Raw genomic sequence first — 19,431 nt, 5'->3', positions numbered from 1 at the left:
TTGGCAACCAGATTTTCTGGGTATTAATAAAATTAACCACGGAAAATTAAATCAAGATCTAAACGTATAATGAAGTTTACTGAACAGAAGTATTATTAGATATCAAAAATTAAACATATGGAAGCAAAGTATAAAAATGAGTATAAAGAAACTTTAAAATATGACTAACTCTCTGTGGCATCAATGTCACAATCATTGTAATCTGAAAATCAAGACTAAATTGCTTTTAATATATACTAACATCCTTATTTAGATAAAGGCAAAAATGTATAACAAAACAATAGAAAAACAAGTTCAAATAGATGGAGATGATATGGAGTTTTATTTTTAAAGTACACAAATGTCACCCTCTTTAGTACTTGCGTAGACAAGCTGCAGTTGAATTTTCTCTCTACATAAAGTGCTAAAAGAGAATTCATCTTCATTGTAACCTTTGGTAAGACTCAGTTACATCTTCAGGAGACTCTCTGGGTCTCTTAAGTTTTCAGAATGTGACACTTGCACATGGGGCATGTCCTATGGGCTAAAAGCCAGGGGTCGACGCATGCCTTATGGAAAAAATGTTTGCAAGCTAAAATACGTACTACATCTTGAGGCTTGTATATGTCAAAGCAAACAACACAACTGTTTTCATCTGGATCTAGTTCCTTATCCCCTTCTTTGAGCACCTGCAGTTGAAGCTGTCCAACAGCTTTCTTCACATCTGCCTTTCTCTGTCTTCGCCTCCTGGTGGAAGAATTGGGCACTCGAGGTTTCCAGGCACAGTACAGGAACAGGTAGGCCACTGTGGCAACCGCAAAGGTAAACAGAGATATGACATAATGGCTCAGCCAGGGCATGTGCATTCTCCCCACTTCAATGATGATCGTCACACAGACTCCTTTCTGAATCAAGTGCAAAAGTTCCATGCCTTTCAGGTTGCCTATCATCACTGCGACTATATTTTCCGTTCCCTGGTGAGACATGGGGAATACTTGGTTGCCCGTACCTGGATAGTTATAGATGATCACCCCATTTGCCCCCTTCTCTGCTGCCACGTTGATTTTGTGTGTGAAAGTACAGCCTCCTCCTTCAATGAGGGCCAGCCAAGAGTCTGCTCGCTCAGGCCTGCTGAAATTGGTCATAGGATTACAAGCGTTCTGATTCCATCCTTCGGGAAGTACCACCACACCAGACACCCTTTCCAGAGGAGAATGATTCCCAAACACGCCACTCTCTCCTAATTCTGATATACTCTGATTGCCCACCTGAAACGTTATATTCAGGTGGGCTGTCCAAATGGCTTTTCCTTTTGAGTCAGGAAGGCTAAGTAGTAGAAAGATGCCAAGCCTCCACAGTTGAGATGAAACAGAAATACGAATTGAAGGAGTAATTCTAAGTAGGCTCATTCCTCCATTTGCCTATTAACTGACAAACATGAAGAAAAAAAAACCATCCGTTGTAAAAGAAAGTCAAGAAGCTACCTTCAAGTGTTGGCAGTAGATCATTAAAGCACGTAAATGGAAAAGGCCTTCTATCTTGCTCCTTCTAGCATTTTTACTTTTGGTAGATTATCTTTCTCATAATGAAACAGAATAACAAGACTTGTTATTGGTACAATGTTATTTCAAGAAAACTGTGACTTCCTAATGGGGAAATTGTGACATCAGAGGTAGTTAGCCAATCCAAGAGTTTACATTAGTGCACTGCATACTGAAATCCTATTGGCCAAAAAGCTAGGCAGCAATGACTCATGTACCAACCTGAATAAACTCTAAAAAAAAAATAATTTTTTTAAATACCTCGAGTTTCTTTTCTACTTCTGGATAGCCTGAAAATCTGCCTCAACACTTTTTGCTCATTGTTTTCCTATCTATAAGGCAAAGGAGAAATCGTTCATGTATAAGTGTACGTCCCTGTCCAGTCACCAGTTCTCAGATATGGTTCTGTGCTACCCAATATGCCATTCTATGGGAAGCAGGAACAAATCATTCCCTCTCTCTTCCAACATTAAATGCTTATCCCAGGCCTAAAGAGGGTAATGTAATATAAACTTTTACTGTTAGTCTGATATATTGCCATCTTGCAAGGCGAATTCAACTTTATTCACTAAAATCACTACCAAGAACCTATACTATGTGCTGAGCAAGTACTAAGTATGGGTCATATGTTGGAGAAGACACATACACCTACTTTGTGGAGATTATCTGGTGAGGGCAGATTTTAAACAAAAACACAAATGTGTAACTGCAAGTTGTGATAAGAGCTCTGAAAGGAAAACAGAGTATCAAAAGAAAGAACAAATGTAAAGGGGATCCAAACTTTGATTCGAGGCCAGAGGCCCAGGGCACTGCTCTCTAAGAAAGTGACAGTCAGTCTGAGGCTGGACAGATACATCAGAATTATCCAAGCAAAGTGTGAGCTGAGAAGATTCCGGGCAGAGGAATCGGCAATTTCAAGACCCTAAGATAGCAAGGGACATGGCAAGTTAAAGGATCTGAAGGAACATGAGTTTGGCAAAGCAAGAGAGGCAAAAGTTAAGGTGATGAGGGGAGGCGAGGCCAACAGCAGTCAGAGGTTCAGGATCATGAACCATAGACTAAGGATTTTTGATTATGTCCCAAGGACCAGAGAAACACACTGAAGGGTTTCAACCTGGGGAGGTGACTTAAGTGTTTCAAAATGTTCACTTTTTTAAAAGTGCACTTTGGCTTCCTGAAGTGGAAAATGGATTGGAGGAAGAGGAGAATAAATTGATGAGATGAGTGTCTTCTTTTAGGCAAAAGAAGACAGTGGCTGGGACTCTTGAAATAGCAGTAAGGATGTAGAGACAGACAAATCAAGTTACTTTAAAGGTTGAATTAACATACGTGGTAACCGGAAGGGTAGTAGTGGGCAGAGCAAAGGATGACCACAGCTATCACAAGTCACTACATTACTTAGTTGAAGCAAACTGTAGAATCTTTACTGCTTTAAAGTTGCTTTAATGCTTGTTTGCGTTTATTTTAAATCTTCACCTGACTTCACTCAAGGATTCAATAAATTGGCAACACTCATTCAAACATTATTTACTATACACAGGACACATGCTACGCATGTCAAAAAGAAAAGGCAGCCTCCATTTGCTTGTGTGTGAAATAGACAGCAACATTTAAATCAGAGGCATGTTAAGAATTCTGTCATTTTCACAGAAGGAATTACTGTACTCCCTGGTCTGTAATATTTTAGTTAACATTTGCTGTTAAAAATAAAATTGGAACCAATCAACTTGCCCCATGCACAGAATTTTATGCAGGCAACATTTCAGTTCACATCTGAATTGTCTTTACATGTAGACTTTTCCCAAGTTCAAACAGTGTGAAATCCTGGCTTATTTATTAGCAAAGTGAAGCCTTATCACGAAGACAGTTATCATCATCATATCAGAGGCTGTTTGTTAAATATACCATTATTTAACATTTGAAGATAGAATTACATTAGTTTTTAAATCCTAACTTTGCTTTTCTGGTTTGCTGATTTTCAAGGTTGAAGGAGTTTAAGCAGTAACTATATGTCAGCTCAAAACATCTCAAATCTAAAGGTTCTTCATATGGTTGAAAAGACCAGTTTGAAAAACTTAGTAATTCATTGTATTTTCTCACCATATGAGGAAGCAGTTAAGGCAATGGAAGTTAGAACTTCTCCCCTCTCTTTCACCTGAGTCTTAGGACACACGCACCTACAAAAAACAATCCTTTATCTCTAACGCAGTGGTTCTCAAGTGGGGGATACTTTTAGCCCCCAAGAAATATTTGGCTATTTCTGGAGACATTTTTGATCGTCACAATGGGCATCTAGTGGGTAGAGGTAAGGGACACTGATAAATATTCTATAATGCATGAAACAGCCCTGTGCAGGAAGTAATTTTCTGACCCAAAATGTCAATAATAGCCTTGGGAGGGAGGAATCATCCCCAAACTCACGTGTCCCTGAGAAATGAGGCCTGAGCTCTTATCACAAAGTTTATAATTGGCAAAACATCCATCAAGGAGGATTCCTCAACCAGTCTCCGCTTCCTGTTGTCTTTGAAATAGAAACAGTGGACACCTGCACGAGTGCCTGTTAGTCCATGAAGCCTGATTAAAAATTGCATCCATTTGATCAGGACCAGATCCAAGAGTCTTCTGTGCTGGGGCCAGGATGTCTGGACAGGAAAGGAGGGAAGTGGGCAGTGGGGGTGGGAGAAGGAGTGGAAAATGGATAACTCGTGTTACTCTAATCTGTGACTTTTAGACCATTTATTCAATATATAGACTTTCTATCTTCTTAACAGGTTTTCATTAGCCTACCTGCCAGGTTCAACCAAAGGAGACTGAAATATACTAAGGCTGGCTGATCACGTTCAAAAATGCCTGCCTGTTCCACCTTGCCACTCTGCCTCTTTAAGGACAGTATGTTGATTTTTCTCTTATACAGGCCCATTTCATTATCCCCCAAGGTGGCTACTGCTGTTCCAGGCAGACCACATTCAGAAGCACAAAGAGACTTTTCTTCTCCCATCTCTCTATATAAGAGCAAGGCAATTTTCTTTTCCAGAAACCTACTAGACTTCCTTCAAGGTCTCTCTGGCTAGCAGTGCTTTAGAGACCCATGCTTAATGGAACCCCTGGAAATCAGAGTAGAATTATCATGATCAGCTAAGGTTAACCACGATTTATCCTGCTATGGAAAATCCCTTCCCTGACTGAGCACATGGCAGGAGGGAACACGAAGGTAATCAGTGCCCTACCCCCAAAGGGAAAAGGTATGAACTGGAAGGTGAATAGGTAAACAAAGTTCCTGAGGTTTACCCAAAGGAATGATACTTAAATAACCATTAACCACAGCAAACACATAATATTCACTATACACAAGGTACTGATATGAGCTGGAGCCTATGTTACCAGGGACACAGCACGGCCCTGCTCTCAGGGGTCATCATCTAGGTAGAAGAAGAGAGTAATACACCAATTAGGTACATGCATATATATATATATATATTAACTTCTAGGTTCTAATTAAAATTCAAGTAGGTTCTAATTAAAATTCAAGAAGGTTATCAATTTCATTAACTTGGCGGTGGGTGGGGGGTGGGAATCAGCAGATCTCTATCCCTCCACTATTCATCAACCTCTGTTAAGAATGCTCAAAAGTCCAGAAATCTCTACTTTGAGAAGAAAAATAGCCAAAAACTCTCTGGGCAATGCTTTGTAATTGTATCTCTAAATGCAGGGAACCCTGAAGAGACTTCAATAAATTACCTCCCAAGTCACCGTATCCAGGGCTATGATATTATTAGAGATCTCTAGGAATCCACAAAGCACACTGGATTTGTATTTAATCTTGAGAAAACAACTGTATAGGGTTTCTGTGAGTAATTAAATGCATCATAATGGGATTTGACAGGAAAAAAACACTGACTCTAAGTAGCTTACTGAGAACAACAAAATAGCAAGTAATGCTAATGATATTCTCTGAAAGAGATATCTTTATTTCTAAAGATTTTTAAAGGCAAAACTTACTTTAAAACGTTATTATCTTTGATTGCAAATTGGTAAATCCTTATAAAAATTTCTTCTAAATTTCTCCTGTAAATTAGTCTCTACTCCCACATATTCTCCCAGACATATGCAATAAAAAAATTATTCTCCACATACAAATACACTTTTTCCACTTAATATTTCTGAACCCAGGAAAGTGTTCTGAATATGCTAAAATGAAATACAGTAAATTAAAAAACTAATAAATCTTTGAATTACTTTCACAATCACATACTATACTAGAGGCAGGTACAGATGTGTGAAAGTCACAACATTTACTCAGGCTCCTATTCATTATTCTTTATATTAACCAATAAAATAACTTTCAATATCACTAAAATCTCTGGTAACTAAGTATACTAGAAAGTAAAAATAGCCAAGACAGACATTTTAAATCACCATATCACTAGCCACGATTTCTTCGCTATGTAAGCCAGGATTACTATTCCCCTCTACTTATCTGCACGCCTAACAGTGGGATGGATGATGAAAGGGTAACTTGTGTAAGAGCTCCAGAAGTCCAAAGCTCCAAGAAGCCTTTGCAACATTAAAGAAAGGGAATTCTCACTGACGGTTCTCAAACACCTAACACAGCACCTGGCTCAAAGAAGTTTGTCTGAATGAATGATTAACATGATCAGGTTTACCACACTTGAATTCTTTCCACTGCTTTAGTTTGGCCTTCATAATCTTTCCACAATCTAGAGTTTTGCAACAGCATCTAATCTTCCATCAATGTTCTGCTCACCTTGAATTCATTGTTGCCAGAGCAACCTACAGAAAAAAATGAAATTTACAATGGCATTCCTGTTTGCCTAAAACCTTAGATGGCTCCCTCTATCCAAAGGGTAACACCCAAACTTCTAGAAGTGCAAATATAAGCCTCTCCAACCTGGTCCTCTTTCCTTCAATCCAGCCTCATTTTCTACTGTTATCAGTCCTGAAATGTATGCTTCTTCAATTCAAAGGGCTTATAGTTTCCTGTGCTCCTATTGCAGCAGTCACTGTATAAGCCCTTAGACAGGCTTTGTTCCTTTTACAAAACTCTGTCCCTACGATAGGAACAGTAATCACAAAATGGCCCAATTACTTCCCTCCCAGTGATGCCCTCCGCAATGTGACTTAGCAGGTCCTTCCATCAGGTCGTGGGATTTACCTCTATACCACTTGATTTCGGATGGCCTGATAACTCAAGCTGGTGAACAGACCGGCACGGACGTGATGATGTGCGAGTTCCGAGCCTAAGCCTCAGGTGGCCTTGCACTCCTCCCCTCACTCTTGGGACCCCACTGCCCTCCAACAAATAAGGTCAGCCTGACAGAGAAGGACGCAGGTGCCCCAGCTGAGGCTACCCTAAGTCAACCTACAGATGGGCAAACATATGCGAGCACCCAAGATGAGCAGAGACGTCTCCATAATCCTGAGGTGACCACACATGCATGACTCAGTACAGCTGAGACCTCAGTTGCTTAGCCTATCTAGACTCCTGAGCAATGACAGATACTGACCTTTGAAAAAAGGAGTTTATAAAAGAATACTGCCCTTATATACAGTGAGTTTTTATACAGCAGCTGATATAGTTCCCTCTACAAAATGATCTATTCCATTAATCTCCAGGTCTGGGACTAAATCTTACTCTCATTCTTTCAATACTCAGTTTCCAGCACATTGTAAGTTCTCAATGAAAGTTAATTAAATTGATAGCGTCTTATCCTCCAAATTCTAACCTGTAATATTACTCATGCAATAATGCATCTACTTAATTTTATCTTCGTCAGGGTGATCATTCTAGTTAGAGCAATAAATATACATAATAAGTTTAACCTTTAATTCTTCCACAGATTTAATACTCATAAAACTGAATTTCTTATAGCTGTACCTGAATTCTAATAAGATAAATGAGCACTTGGAATATGACCAAATTATCTTAAACTTTAATGGGTATAAATCAAACTACATAAATTGCACTCTCTTCCACATTCTGAATTCAACTCAAGGTCTACAAAACTTTAACACTAAATTGAAAACAACTTTTCCTTCTCATTCAATCTGCCAAGTTACAAGACAGAATGGCAATCAACAGAGTAGAAAAACATTACTAGTAGTTTGGAAAGTAATGAGGGCAAAACCTCACACCACAGCCTGTGCACTCAGAGGACAGAGAAAGTAGCTGAATATTCCTCAGCAAACACAAGATTAAAGACTAAGGACGGTAATTGGTGGTACTGTTCTCTTTCTTTGAGCCTAGGACAAAATACATCTTAATATTAACTCAATCATTTAGACTGGATTTTTGTTCGAAAGGGCGGAGAGAAGGCAACATACTCAAAAAAGGAAAAAAAATTAATAAATAAAAGCAGAATCTTTTGAAGAACCACCAGAACTTGCCCTGTTCTCTGAACAGACTATTTTGCTCCTGTAGTTAAGAACCGCCAGGGATGAGGAGCCTGCTTTTGGAGCCCTGTCATTTCAAAGTTGCCCTAAAACCCTTAGATTCTAGACCTTCTTAAGCCACAATCGGGGTCACTGAAGGTTTTTTTTGTTTTTTTTTTTTTTTTTGCGGTACGCGGGCCTCTCACTGCTGTGGCCTCTCCCGTTGCGGAGCACAGGCTCCGGACGCGCAGGCTCAGCAGCCATGGCTCACGGGCCCAGCCGCTCCGCGGCATGTGGGATCCTCCGAGACCGGGGCACGAACCCATGTCCCCTGCATCGGCAGGTGGACTCTCAACCACTGCACCACCAGGGAAGCCTTCAATGAAGGTTTTTATAAGCTTTGTCTTCCTAACACCAGTCCCCTGGAGTGCGGTTAACTCTGAGTGAGCTCTTAGCAGTCAGAAATAGCAGGGCAGCGGCGATTAAGATTTTCCCACTCAGATCCCTTACGTTTTTCCGATTCACAGGTCACAAAACCTTACTCATTTATTAGGTAATTTAATCCCTCCTGGGAAGCAGCAGAGAAGAAAAAAACAAGAATATGGAGTCATCACACTAGCAGAAACTGTACTGAGGCACAAAGTTATGTGCAACAGACCTGCCATGAAACCCAGTCTCTGCCATGTGCTAGCTGTGTGACGTAAGTCACACTGAGCCTCAGCTTTCTCATTTGTAAGATGGGGGAGTAAATGACTGCCTCTCTGGTACACAGTATCAGATGACCTATTTCACATCTCTTTGTAATTCACTAAGCACAGGGCTAGCTAGCATGGCAGGGGCTCAGCAAAGAGGCCCTTTCCCCCTTCCAATTTTATGAAGGCTCTTTTCTGTTTTCCACCTATTAATATTTTCTCATCCTTCAAGGCTGATCCCCATCTCCCTTTTGCAATCATCCCAGTCAAAACAACGTGCTCCCATTTTTTTGTGTCTATTTGACAGTCATTTAATTTTGCCATATATTATATAGTGTAGTTAGATGCTTATATGTCTGGCTATACTTTTGTTTGATTTAGAATGTCTTGGAAGAAGCAATGTCATCTTATTTCTGTAAATCCTGTTTCCTTCCCTTGTTCCCAGCACAATAAAATTTGCTCAGGGTCCCCAACCAATGTGTGACTTTTCAAGCACTTATTCTTCAAAATATTAAGACATAGCAGCAGCTTTCAGCAACCTCTGCATTATACAGTCATCCATTAAAAAAAATAGAACCGGCAATGATTTGCCATGTCGTCCCTCAGCTAAGAACTACTTTGACAACAGTTGTCCAGAAAAAGGCTTATTTAACATCACAGGATCAGAGGCCATGTGTCTCACATTTTCTCTCTAAAAGTCAAGAATTCCATCCACATCTCTGTATCTGAAAAATGATATAAAAATTGAGTTATAGCCATAAACTAACAACTATTTCTAATATATAAGCAACTAGACTCTACAATATTTTAAATGCTCCTTTAATTATCTTTTATATATCGATATATATATATATACACACACACACATACCTATATAGATATGTATCAAGTCACAAGCCAAATAGTCATTATCCAGAGAAAAGTATCAGAATAATTTTGTTCATTTCAGTGCCTCAAAGAAAGCCCTATCATCATATGAGCAGTAATAGTTACAGCAACTAACTTTCTCAACAACCCTTGAGGCCTTCTATTCCCGGCCCAAGACACACTCAAATCCTGCAATCCCTAGAAACCATCTGACTAACCAGGTACAAATCATGTTCTTTCTACTGTGAACTGCCTCTAATTTTTTATCACTAAAAAAACTTGTAGTTATACTTTAGAGTAAAAACAGTATATATCATATATATACATTTTTAAAATAAAAATAAATCAAGTACTATGTACATTTTTAAGAAAAAAATACTATTGTTCATTTTTCCACATCCTTTCTTAGGAAATTATATACTACCTGGTGATATTTTTCCACAGGTGTTGAAACAACATTAATTTACTTTTCATTCTAATAAAGGCTTTTTTGATTCTCAATTATAAGTTCTTTGAGGGTAGGATTTTGTTATATTCCTTTGTCTTCCTACAGAGCCTAGTACACTGATTTGTGTAAAATCAATTACTTATTTGATTTTTCATAATAAAAGTGATTCTCTGACACGAAGAACTTGGCAAGTCCTATTTTTCACATACGCTCCAGGATGACAATCCAAGAACCACTTACTCAATACCTACATGATTCTCTCACTCATTCATGCAAATATTTATCAAGAACCTACTATGTGCACAGTTCTCAGTGCTGAAGCTACAGCAGTGGTCAAAAAACCAATTTTCTATATTCATGAATCAATCTCTATTGTGTACCTGGGGATTCAAAGATGAATGAGGTCAAGGTTGTATCTCACCCAAGAACTCTGATGTGATAAATAAGTAATGTGAAGTAAACGGCAGAGCAGTAGGAAAGGATAATTCCTGCCCTAAGATGCAGCAGTTTATTCACACACTGTCCGGATACCCTAAGCTAAGGTACCACATTCACTAGTATGTTTCATGCAGTTTACAATAAAGCAGGCCAAACAGCACATGTGATCACAAAGCTTCCTTGACTCAGGTTCATGAAGCTCACGGAGCTGCTAAATTTCTATATTTAAAAACAAATCTTTGTTTCGTATCATGTTTCACAGTAGGTCTCATTAGTTTTAACAGGAATAGGAATTACTTAAATTTCACAGGTTTAATTAATTCTGAAGCTAAGCTGCCTGGGTTTGAAACCTGTATTTACACTAGCTCTGCAACCTTGGGCAGCTCACTTGAACTTATATGCCCTGGTTTCTTTACCTGTAAAGTGGGGAAATTAGCAGTACCAAACTCTTAGAGCTCTTATGAGGGTTAAACAAACAAATGTACAGTATCTAAAGCATTCAGAACACTGCTTGGCTCATACACAGACCGATATGTGTTACCACCACTATCATCATCTTTATAGTCTTATTCACTTATTTTACTAGATAAGAGTGATGTCAGGGTCTTTAAGGGACTTTCTCAATCCTTTAATTCTAAGGAAGTCTCTATATTGACATAAAACATTTAGTATCACTTTTCCATATATAACATACATAACTACTGATCTATTGCATAAACGCCTGTTAACATCTGCAGCTAAACAGTAAGTGATTGCCCATTAGAGAAAGTATTTCATGATTCATAAAGGATGCATGATAATAGAGTTGCTTATTATGAATATTATCCTCTTAATGTATATGTCAACTTCAAAAAACAGGTCCTGGGCTTCCCTGGTGGCACAGTGGTTGAGAGTCCGCCTGCCGATGCAGGGTACACGGGTTCATGCCCTGGTCCATGAAGATCCCACATGCCGCGGAGCGGCTGGACCCGTGAGCCGTGGCCGCTGAGCCTGCGCATCCGGAGCCTGTGCTCCGCAACAGGAGAGGCCACAACAGTGAGAGGCCCACATACCGCAAAAAAATTAAATAAATAAAAATAAAATAAAATAAAATAATGAACGTACTTTGAAGAAATGCTTTTGGTCAAATATTGTGGAGAAAAAGAAATATATTGAGTAGCACACCAAGATCCCAGGTATTAAAGAGAGGTAAAGTAAACCAAATATCCAAAGGTACAACCAGTTTAAGAAGAGACAGATAGGGACTTCCCTGCTGGTCCAGTAGTTAAGATTGCAAGCTTTCAATGCAGGGGGTGCGATTTCGATCTCTGCTCAGGGAACTAAGATCCCACATGCCACACGGCCAAAAAACAATAATAACAACAAAGTTTAGCTTAAAAAAAAAAGATAATTCTTAATTGTCTATATAAAACAGACATACAACCAAGATGGAAAAGACTATTCATAAAATCACTGAAGGAGTACCATTTATGGAGCTAAAAAAATTAATAGCAGACAGACTTTGGAGAATTTGTAAGCCCTGAGTATAAAGATATATTTTCAATTTAATTGGTGATACAGGTTTACTAGGGTTTTTCACATATATGGATATATTCACACACACATACACATACTGCCATGGTTAGAAATGTCCATCACAGCTAAAGGCTACCAAAAATCTAATATATTAGAAAATCGCTACTGATGGATTAATTGTTGAAAACAGCTGTATACAGGAAACAACATGTAACATCCCTGAAAAGGGAGACCTTGAAATACATAAGCCAAAAAAGATCATAAAATCATAGAATACTAGGTTAGAAAGAACAATAAAGCCCAACCGTGCTTCTGAAGCATCTGCCGTCTTTGCGGAAGCACAAAGCCATGAAATTGAGATCATAATGGAAAGAAATTCCATGGCACTATTGAAGTGATACTTTAATTTAAAAATTATGGAGAAAAAACCCCAAATATACAATTTTACACAGAACAATAAGTGCTCCAATACTCATCCACTTAGTCAACAAGCTTTTGTTGAAAGCATTTGTGTGCCACAAAATACTTGCTACATTTGTGGAATAAGATGATAACCAGGGCAGAAATGGTTCCTTCAGGGAACATACATTCAAGAAGTCATTAAGATCTAGGTCGACACGTTTCTCAAAATACAGACTGAACCAAAGTCATCCCCAGGTGCAAGTTCAAAATTCAGATGCTCCATCCCAAGGAATTATGATTCAATAGGTATTGGGTAGAACCCAAGATCTGTTTTTAATAAGCTTTAGTGGAAAGAGTGAGGTTTTGGCTCTGCTATTAGCTATGCAGCTTTGGGCACTAGTCACTTAACTTTGTCTCTAAGATGGGAATAATTCTGTTTAAAAGGTTTATTCTGAAGAATAAAAACATTTTCCAAGTGTTTTGCACAGTACGTGGCACAGGTGTATTCAAATGGCACCGTGAAAGTCAGAAAATCTGGATTCACACTGATCTCAGATGCTTACCAAATATACAACAGTGGACAAGTCACTGAAACCTCTGTGAGCTTCAGTTTCTATTTATGGAATTTGTGGGTAGTAATATTTTCACTGTTTAGCATAAAGATACTGGAAGAAGAAAAAATAGATATTTTTGGTAAGCTGTAAGAAGTACCACAGAGGTAATTATAGTAGAGGCTACCAGCAGGTTTTTAAAATTTTATTGAAGTATAGTTGATTTACAATGTTTTGTTTAATTTCTGCTGTATAGTAAAGTGACTCAGTTATACATACATTCTTTTCATATTCTTTCCCATTATGGTCTATCACAGGATATTGAATATATAGCTCTCTGTGCTATACAGTAGGACCTTGTTGTTTATCCATTCTATATATAATGGTTTGCAGCTGCTAATCCCAAACTCCCAGTCCTTCCCTCCAACCACCTGCCCTTTAGCAATGACAAGTCTGTTCTCTATGTCTGTCTGTTTTTGTTTCGTAGATATGTTCATTTATGTCATAGTTTAGATTCCACATGTAAGTGATTATCATGTGGTATTTGTCTTTCTCTTTCTGACTTACTTCACTTGAGACTACCAGCATTGTTAGTCATAGCAAAGTATACTAAAATATAATCCTTAAAAAAGAGGGTAAAGACTTTTGTAGGAAAAATTGAGAATTTTTTTACCTTATTTTTCCAACAAAATTTACTTATCAAGAGTTTGAGTACTGAACGTGTGCCACCTGGGAAAATGGTAACTCCCCAAATGTAAATCAGGAATATAGACTCCATAGACGTTAATATAAATCTTAACCCCTTTGAGAACTTCACAAAGACAAGTTAGCTACAGTCTCACAAGCCAACAATTGTTGGAAATACTACCCAAAGAATAGAAAACCCTGGATCACCTAGCCCAATACTTAAACATTACTACCCACCAATTAGATAATAGAAATAGAAACACTGGAGCTCACAGAGGTTCAATGACTTGTCTGTTATGTGTTTGGTAAGCATCTGAGTTCAATGTGAAGCCACATTTCCTGACTTCCTAATAGGCCGCAGTTGTTTCCCAGCTGCCATTTTGAACACTCTTCAGTACGTATATCACTTTCTGTAACAATCCCAGCAAGCGATCATCTAATTCCATTGGTCGGCAATCTACCAGTTGTAAGCGAATCACCTGGAAAGCTTTTAAAAATATAGATTCTGAAATTCTGATTCAGTAAGCCCAGGGCAGAGCTCTGGGACCCCTCTGTGCAAAATGCTTCCCAAGTGATTGTGAAGTGGGTGGGAATCTGGCCGCCAGTGATGCTGCACTCTCCAGTCCACTCTGTATCTGGGCGGTGCAACCAAACTCCAATAGTATTAGGTTGAAATCTTCCCCACTTCAGTTTCCATGTTAATTCTAGTTTTATCCTTGGGGCCACACACAACACAAGCCTCATCTGTCTTTAGGCCCTTCAAATGATCTATATTATGGTATGTTTCAAATCTGTTATCACTAAACTTATCCACATCTTTTCATTTGTAGTTTGTACCCAGAAGAGCACACCAGCCTCGTTTAGAAACCAAATGGTGATACTCCTTTATTACAGGAAAAATATTCTCATTAACACAACTTAAGTGTGCCTTTTACTAAACTGACAACAACATATTATGCTTACTTCTTTGTAATACCCTTATGAAAAACACTTACTTTGGAATATATTTATTTTGGAGTAATTTTAGGTTTACACAAAAGTGGCACATGTAGAACAAAGAGCCCCCATGCCCCCCTCACCCGGTTTCTTTTCCTAATGTTAACATGTACAATACCACAGTACTGAACCAAAAATGAGTTTGCTTAATTACATCTTTTTACACAAATTACTTAACCCATTTCTTTCCTCCTGAACACAGACGTTTGGCTTTTCTTTTACTACATGATGCAAGTATAGGCCCTTACATTTCATCTATTAAGATTCAAGGCAAGATTTCATCTTGCAAAACTTTGGCTCAAAGACTCAAGCTTTGGATACCCTATACTTGTTAAGATATTCTGAGTTGGGCTTCCCTGGTGGCGCAGTGGTTAAGAATCCGCCTGCCAATGCAGGGGACACAGGTTCGAGCCCTGGTCTGGGAAGGTCCCACATGCTGCAGAGAGCAACTAAGCCCACGAGCCACAACTACTGAAGCCCGTGCACCTAGAGACTGTGCTCCGCAACAAGTGAAGCCACTGCAATGAGAAGCCCGTGCACCGCAACGAAGAGTAGCCCCCGCTTGCCGCAACTAGAGAAAGCCCTCACACAGCAACAAAGACCCAATGCAGCCAAAAATAAATTAATTAAAAAAAAAAAGATATTCTGAGTCAAGGTTCAGTTAGACAGCATCCACTATTGCCACTAGATTCTTGCCACACACACACATCTGGTGATTAAGACTTCTATACTTTTACCTTGTTTGACAGGCCTAGGCTTGGGATAACATACACCTCCCTCGGGTTGCATTAAGCCGCTTCTGATACATACACACCATCAATTAATTACTAATCCAACCAAGTATCTGTACATCCAGTTACTTTGTTACTCCTGCAAAGATATTTCCCTGCCTCAGAAAACTTCAGACACGCTGCATCTCTATATTTTTAATTTGTACTAGTCTAATACACCTTTGTATGTTGTTCTTCAGCTGAGAGATGTACACTATCTTCACACTGGAAGGAATCCATGCACCAAATGACTCTAAAAGTCCTCAGGAAAAAAGGGAACTCTCTTAACATCTACTGGCCACTCACTGAAGCGGTTAATGACACTGTGTGAAAACTGGTGCCCATAGGAAGTCCACAGAGAATTCCTGATGACTCAGAAACTAAAATCAGAAGAAAGAGAAAGGTGGTATTGTAGTATTATCTCCCCGGGAAGAAAAGAATTCAATTTATCCTCGTGAAATTAGTTCCTGGCCTTAAATATTATAAAGTTTAGTGAAAGAATGGCACAAGATAGCAATTTACTATTGAAATCCTGATTAAAAAGGATAAATTAGACATGTGGACCCAGAGATAGCTACACTCAGCTATATCAATCACTGCCAGAAGATTTTTCTAAACAGCTTACTTCTCCCTCAAAGGATGTGAATAATTTCCAATTCTGTTTATCTCTCAAAACCAGGCTGTGGAATCTGTTTTTAAATTGCAAAACAGAATTGACAATGCTTTCAAGGAAGGTGGCAAATTCACAGCCATCCTGTCACACCAGTGAGCTTCTTAAAATGGGAAAGCCATTAAAAATGTCTTTTAAAAGGCATCAGACTCTTCAAACTTACCTCATAGTAACTCCGAACTGCATTGCAAAACGCTTCATCGGCTACAATCTGGGTTTCCCCATTGAGGAAGGCCTGGAACCGTTCTTTCAGTAACTGCAATTGCTGCTTGTTAAGCTGCAAGGAAAAAGAGGGAATCAGATCAAAAACTAGCCAATCCATGAAACATAATGACTTTTAAAAGTTACATTTGCTACTTGTGTCTAAGATTTCATACCTAGAATTAACTTATGGGTCATTTTAAAAATGTAGGTCACTGCCCCACATACTCTGCGATACCTGATACTGCGATGGAATCCAAATTTCTGCCCCAAACAGAATTCCCGTGATTACTACACTCTAATCTCTCTGTAGAGAGAAGAAAAAAAAAATCTAAAATTCGAATGAGAAACTAACTGGCAGCTGCCCTGAATAGAGAGAGCAGAAGGGACAAGTGCTCTTGGAGGTGAACGGCCAACCATCAGCTTTGGACAAAAGGTGACAGGAAAGACAGAGGGACCCAGAGAAAGAATCCTCTGGAAAAGACATCTGTGGTATGCCAAAAGCCTGGATTCCATGAGTAAACACACCTCAGTGCCTGAGCTGAGATAAAGGAATGATAAGGAGGCGAACAGAGAGGCGATCTGGAGGCAGGCTAGGGGAAGGCCGTGACGCAGGGAGTGGAGTGGAAGTTCACAACCAGATTTGTTCACCCTGGGTCTACCCATCACAGTTACGGAGGGTGGGTTAGACACGAACCATGACTTACTAAGCATGTCCTCTAGTTATCAACTACAAGAAGAGGCAGCTACTTCATTTGCAGGGCTCACTACAAAACGAGAAAGAGAAGCTCCTTGTTGAGAAAATTAAGTTCAATACAGCAGCAAAAGAGCATTAAACCAAGCATGGGACCCTTCTCCGCAGGAGCCCCAGGTGGCTGCACAGGCTCATCCCCACGAAGCCAGCACCGACTACAGAGGCATCCACTTCACTAGAGGCAGGGTGCGTTAGGTCAAGCAGAAGCATTTTTTTTTAATGCTTAACTGGAGACAGAGCACAGTCTTGCAGATAAAACAACAAATCCTGAGATATATAAGGAACAGAAGGAGTGATCTTTCCATTTCAGTCATCCTCATCAGACTGTTAAAGAACTCAGTCCAGTTCTGGATTCTACAGAGAGATGTGAAGCATTTGGAAACATGCTGAGGATAAAATGATTAAAGGATTAGAAAGACTAAACAAACTGGTATGATTTGGCTTCCAAAAGAAGGCCGATATGAAGTAAGTTTAAAACTGTTCAAAAGGCTTACTAAAATGCCATTCAAATATGAGACAAGCTCTTTCAAAACACGGGTTTTATTTAGGAGTCTAATAAACAAGACAGCCTGTAAAGAAACTGCTGCTGGTAGTAACAGACTGATAAAGAAGTGTCCTATTGTGCCGCAGTGTAAAAAAAACCCCTTGCCCCGAGCAGTGGAGAGAGGAGACCATTCCATTTCTTTAGTAAGGTTACCTTCTTCATTTTAGGGAAAGCTAAACCAAGCTGAAAAGCAGGAATGTCACCACTATATTACACTCTCCATTTCTATAATATGAAGAGAATGAAAGCAGGAACCTTTCCTGTATGTGTACTAGCAAGGCAAATTAAGCCCATGCCTTTAGCTCTCTAAACATGGTTCACAAAAGGGACCAGATGAAAGCAGGACAGCAACTGCTGAGAATGAAATGGCTGAGAGCAGTCTAGTTGCCAAGCCCTGGGAACCGCCAAGAAGGGCTTCAACTTGCAAACCAACTGTCCAGGTAAAATAATGTAAATGGAAATGTACACAGGGCAATGACAATGACCTGGAGGGGACCTTAATGATCATTTGTCCCAACTCCCTCATTCGATAAATAAAGTAAATATTGTTCAAAAACTACAACCTAGGGATATCTTCCTTCAATTTTCTTCTTTCAGAGGCATTTTATTCTTTAAGAACTAAATCTTTTCAATTTCTAGTTTGCCAGTGTTTAAGTTCAGCCATTGTGGCAGTGAGTTATGTTGTGGTGATTATGGTGTGGGAAATTCAAGCATATGAATCAAGAGAAGGAGATGGCACAAACCATCTTCTTGGAAACTAACAATGGTGGTGTAGTTCACAAAACACGCCAGAGGCACGTGGCTAAGTATAAGGCTTCAACTTTTTTTTTTTTTTTTTTTTTTTGCAGTCCGCGGGCCTCTCACTGTTGTGGCCTCTCCCGTTGCGGAGCACAGGCTCCGGACGTGCAGGCTCAGCGGCCATGGCTCACGGGCCCAGCCGATCCACGGCATGTGGGATCTTCCCGGACCGGGGCACGAGCCCGTGTCCCCTGCATCGGCAGGCGGACTCTCAACCACTGCGCCACCAGGGAAGCCCAGGCTTCAACTTTTTTATGAATAAAAATTACTGCAGTTACATTTAAGATATAAAATGACAGCCATATCATAACGATATACAAACAGTCAATAAATGGATACTCCATTAGTACAGAGAAAAGGTCTACAATTCTACATAAAAGAGATAGGAAGGAAAAAAGGCAATTTAGAATCTAGCAGTGGGAAAGCAGTCGGAAAGAATTTCCTAAAAGCTACTGGCATTATCAAAATAAACTATGCTATACATCAACAGATAGAGACCAATATAATAAACCCATGAAATAGATCCAAATACAACCAGAACTGTACTATAAAATACCTTTATTCCACCTCAAATCAGTAGTAAAAGATGGTTTCTTCAATCAATGATGTTAGAATAACTGGGTAGCCGTGGAGAAAAATATTAAGTTGGACCATAACACATGGTTACAGCCCAAATGAATGAAAACTTCTAATGTAAAAAAAGACCAAACCGTAAAGGTATGAGAAGAAATGGGAGAATTCCTTTAAACACGGGCATGAGAAAGATCTTTTTAAGCATGAATCAACATCTACAGGTCATAAATTTAGCTGCCTAAACATTAAAAATAGATTTAGTACTGTAGTAATCATTTTGCAATATATGTGTATCAAATCATCACATTATACTCCTTAAACCTATACAATGTTATGTCAAATATATCCTTTTTTAAATAAATAAATAAATTTAGCATGGCAAAACATACCATAAATAAAATCATTGGAAAAAAAGACTTACCAGAAAAAAAAAAAGACAAAAAACTTGCAACTCATACCCTAAAGAGCTAGTTTACCCTAAAGAGCTAGTTTTCAAACATATAGATCCTAGAAATTGACAAGAGTCTAACCTATAAGCCAACAGAAAGACAGGCAACATGGATGTACTGAGAGAAATGACTCAAGCTATGAAAACATGCCTAACTTACTTTACAG

At 39.1% G+C, this 19,431-nt stretch overlaps 2 protein-coding genes across 4 annotated transcripts in view; both read right to left on the bottom strand.

The window, feature by feature from the left end:
• Positions 1-19,431, bottom strand: part of CADPS2 (calcium dependent secretion activator 2) — a gene marked incomplete at its 5' end in the record, with an annotated part of 490,811 nt that overhangs the window by 369,215 nt on the left and 102,165 nt on the right. For all 3 annotated transcript variants that reach the window (XM_082661437.1, XM_082661438.1, XM_082661439.1), the window contains one exon: positions 16,110-16,223. In XM_082661437.1, the coding sequence (XP_082517563.1) occupies positions 16,110-16,223 (114 nt within the window). The remainder of the gene's footprint in view (positions 1-16,109; positions 16,224-19,431) is intronic.
• RNF148 (ring finger protein 148) lies at positions 477-1,388 on the bottom strand (the record flags this gene model as incomplete). Its single annotated transcript, XM_082661751.1, has 1 exon — positions 477-1,388. One exon carries the CDS (start codon positions 1,386-1,388, stop codon positions 477-479), a length of 912 nt encoding a protein of 303 aa, XP_082517877.1.

The sequence above is a fragment of the Grampus griseus genome, assembly GCF_964374135.1.
Source record: "Grampus griseus genome assembly, chromosome: 9".
Lineage (NCBI taxonomy): Eukaryota > Metazoa > Chordata > Mammalia > Artiodactyla > Delphinidae > Grampus > Grampus griseus.
This window is presented reverse-complemented; position numbering and strand designations above follow the sequence as displayed.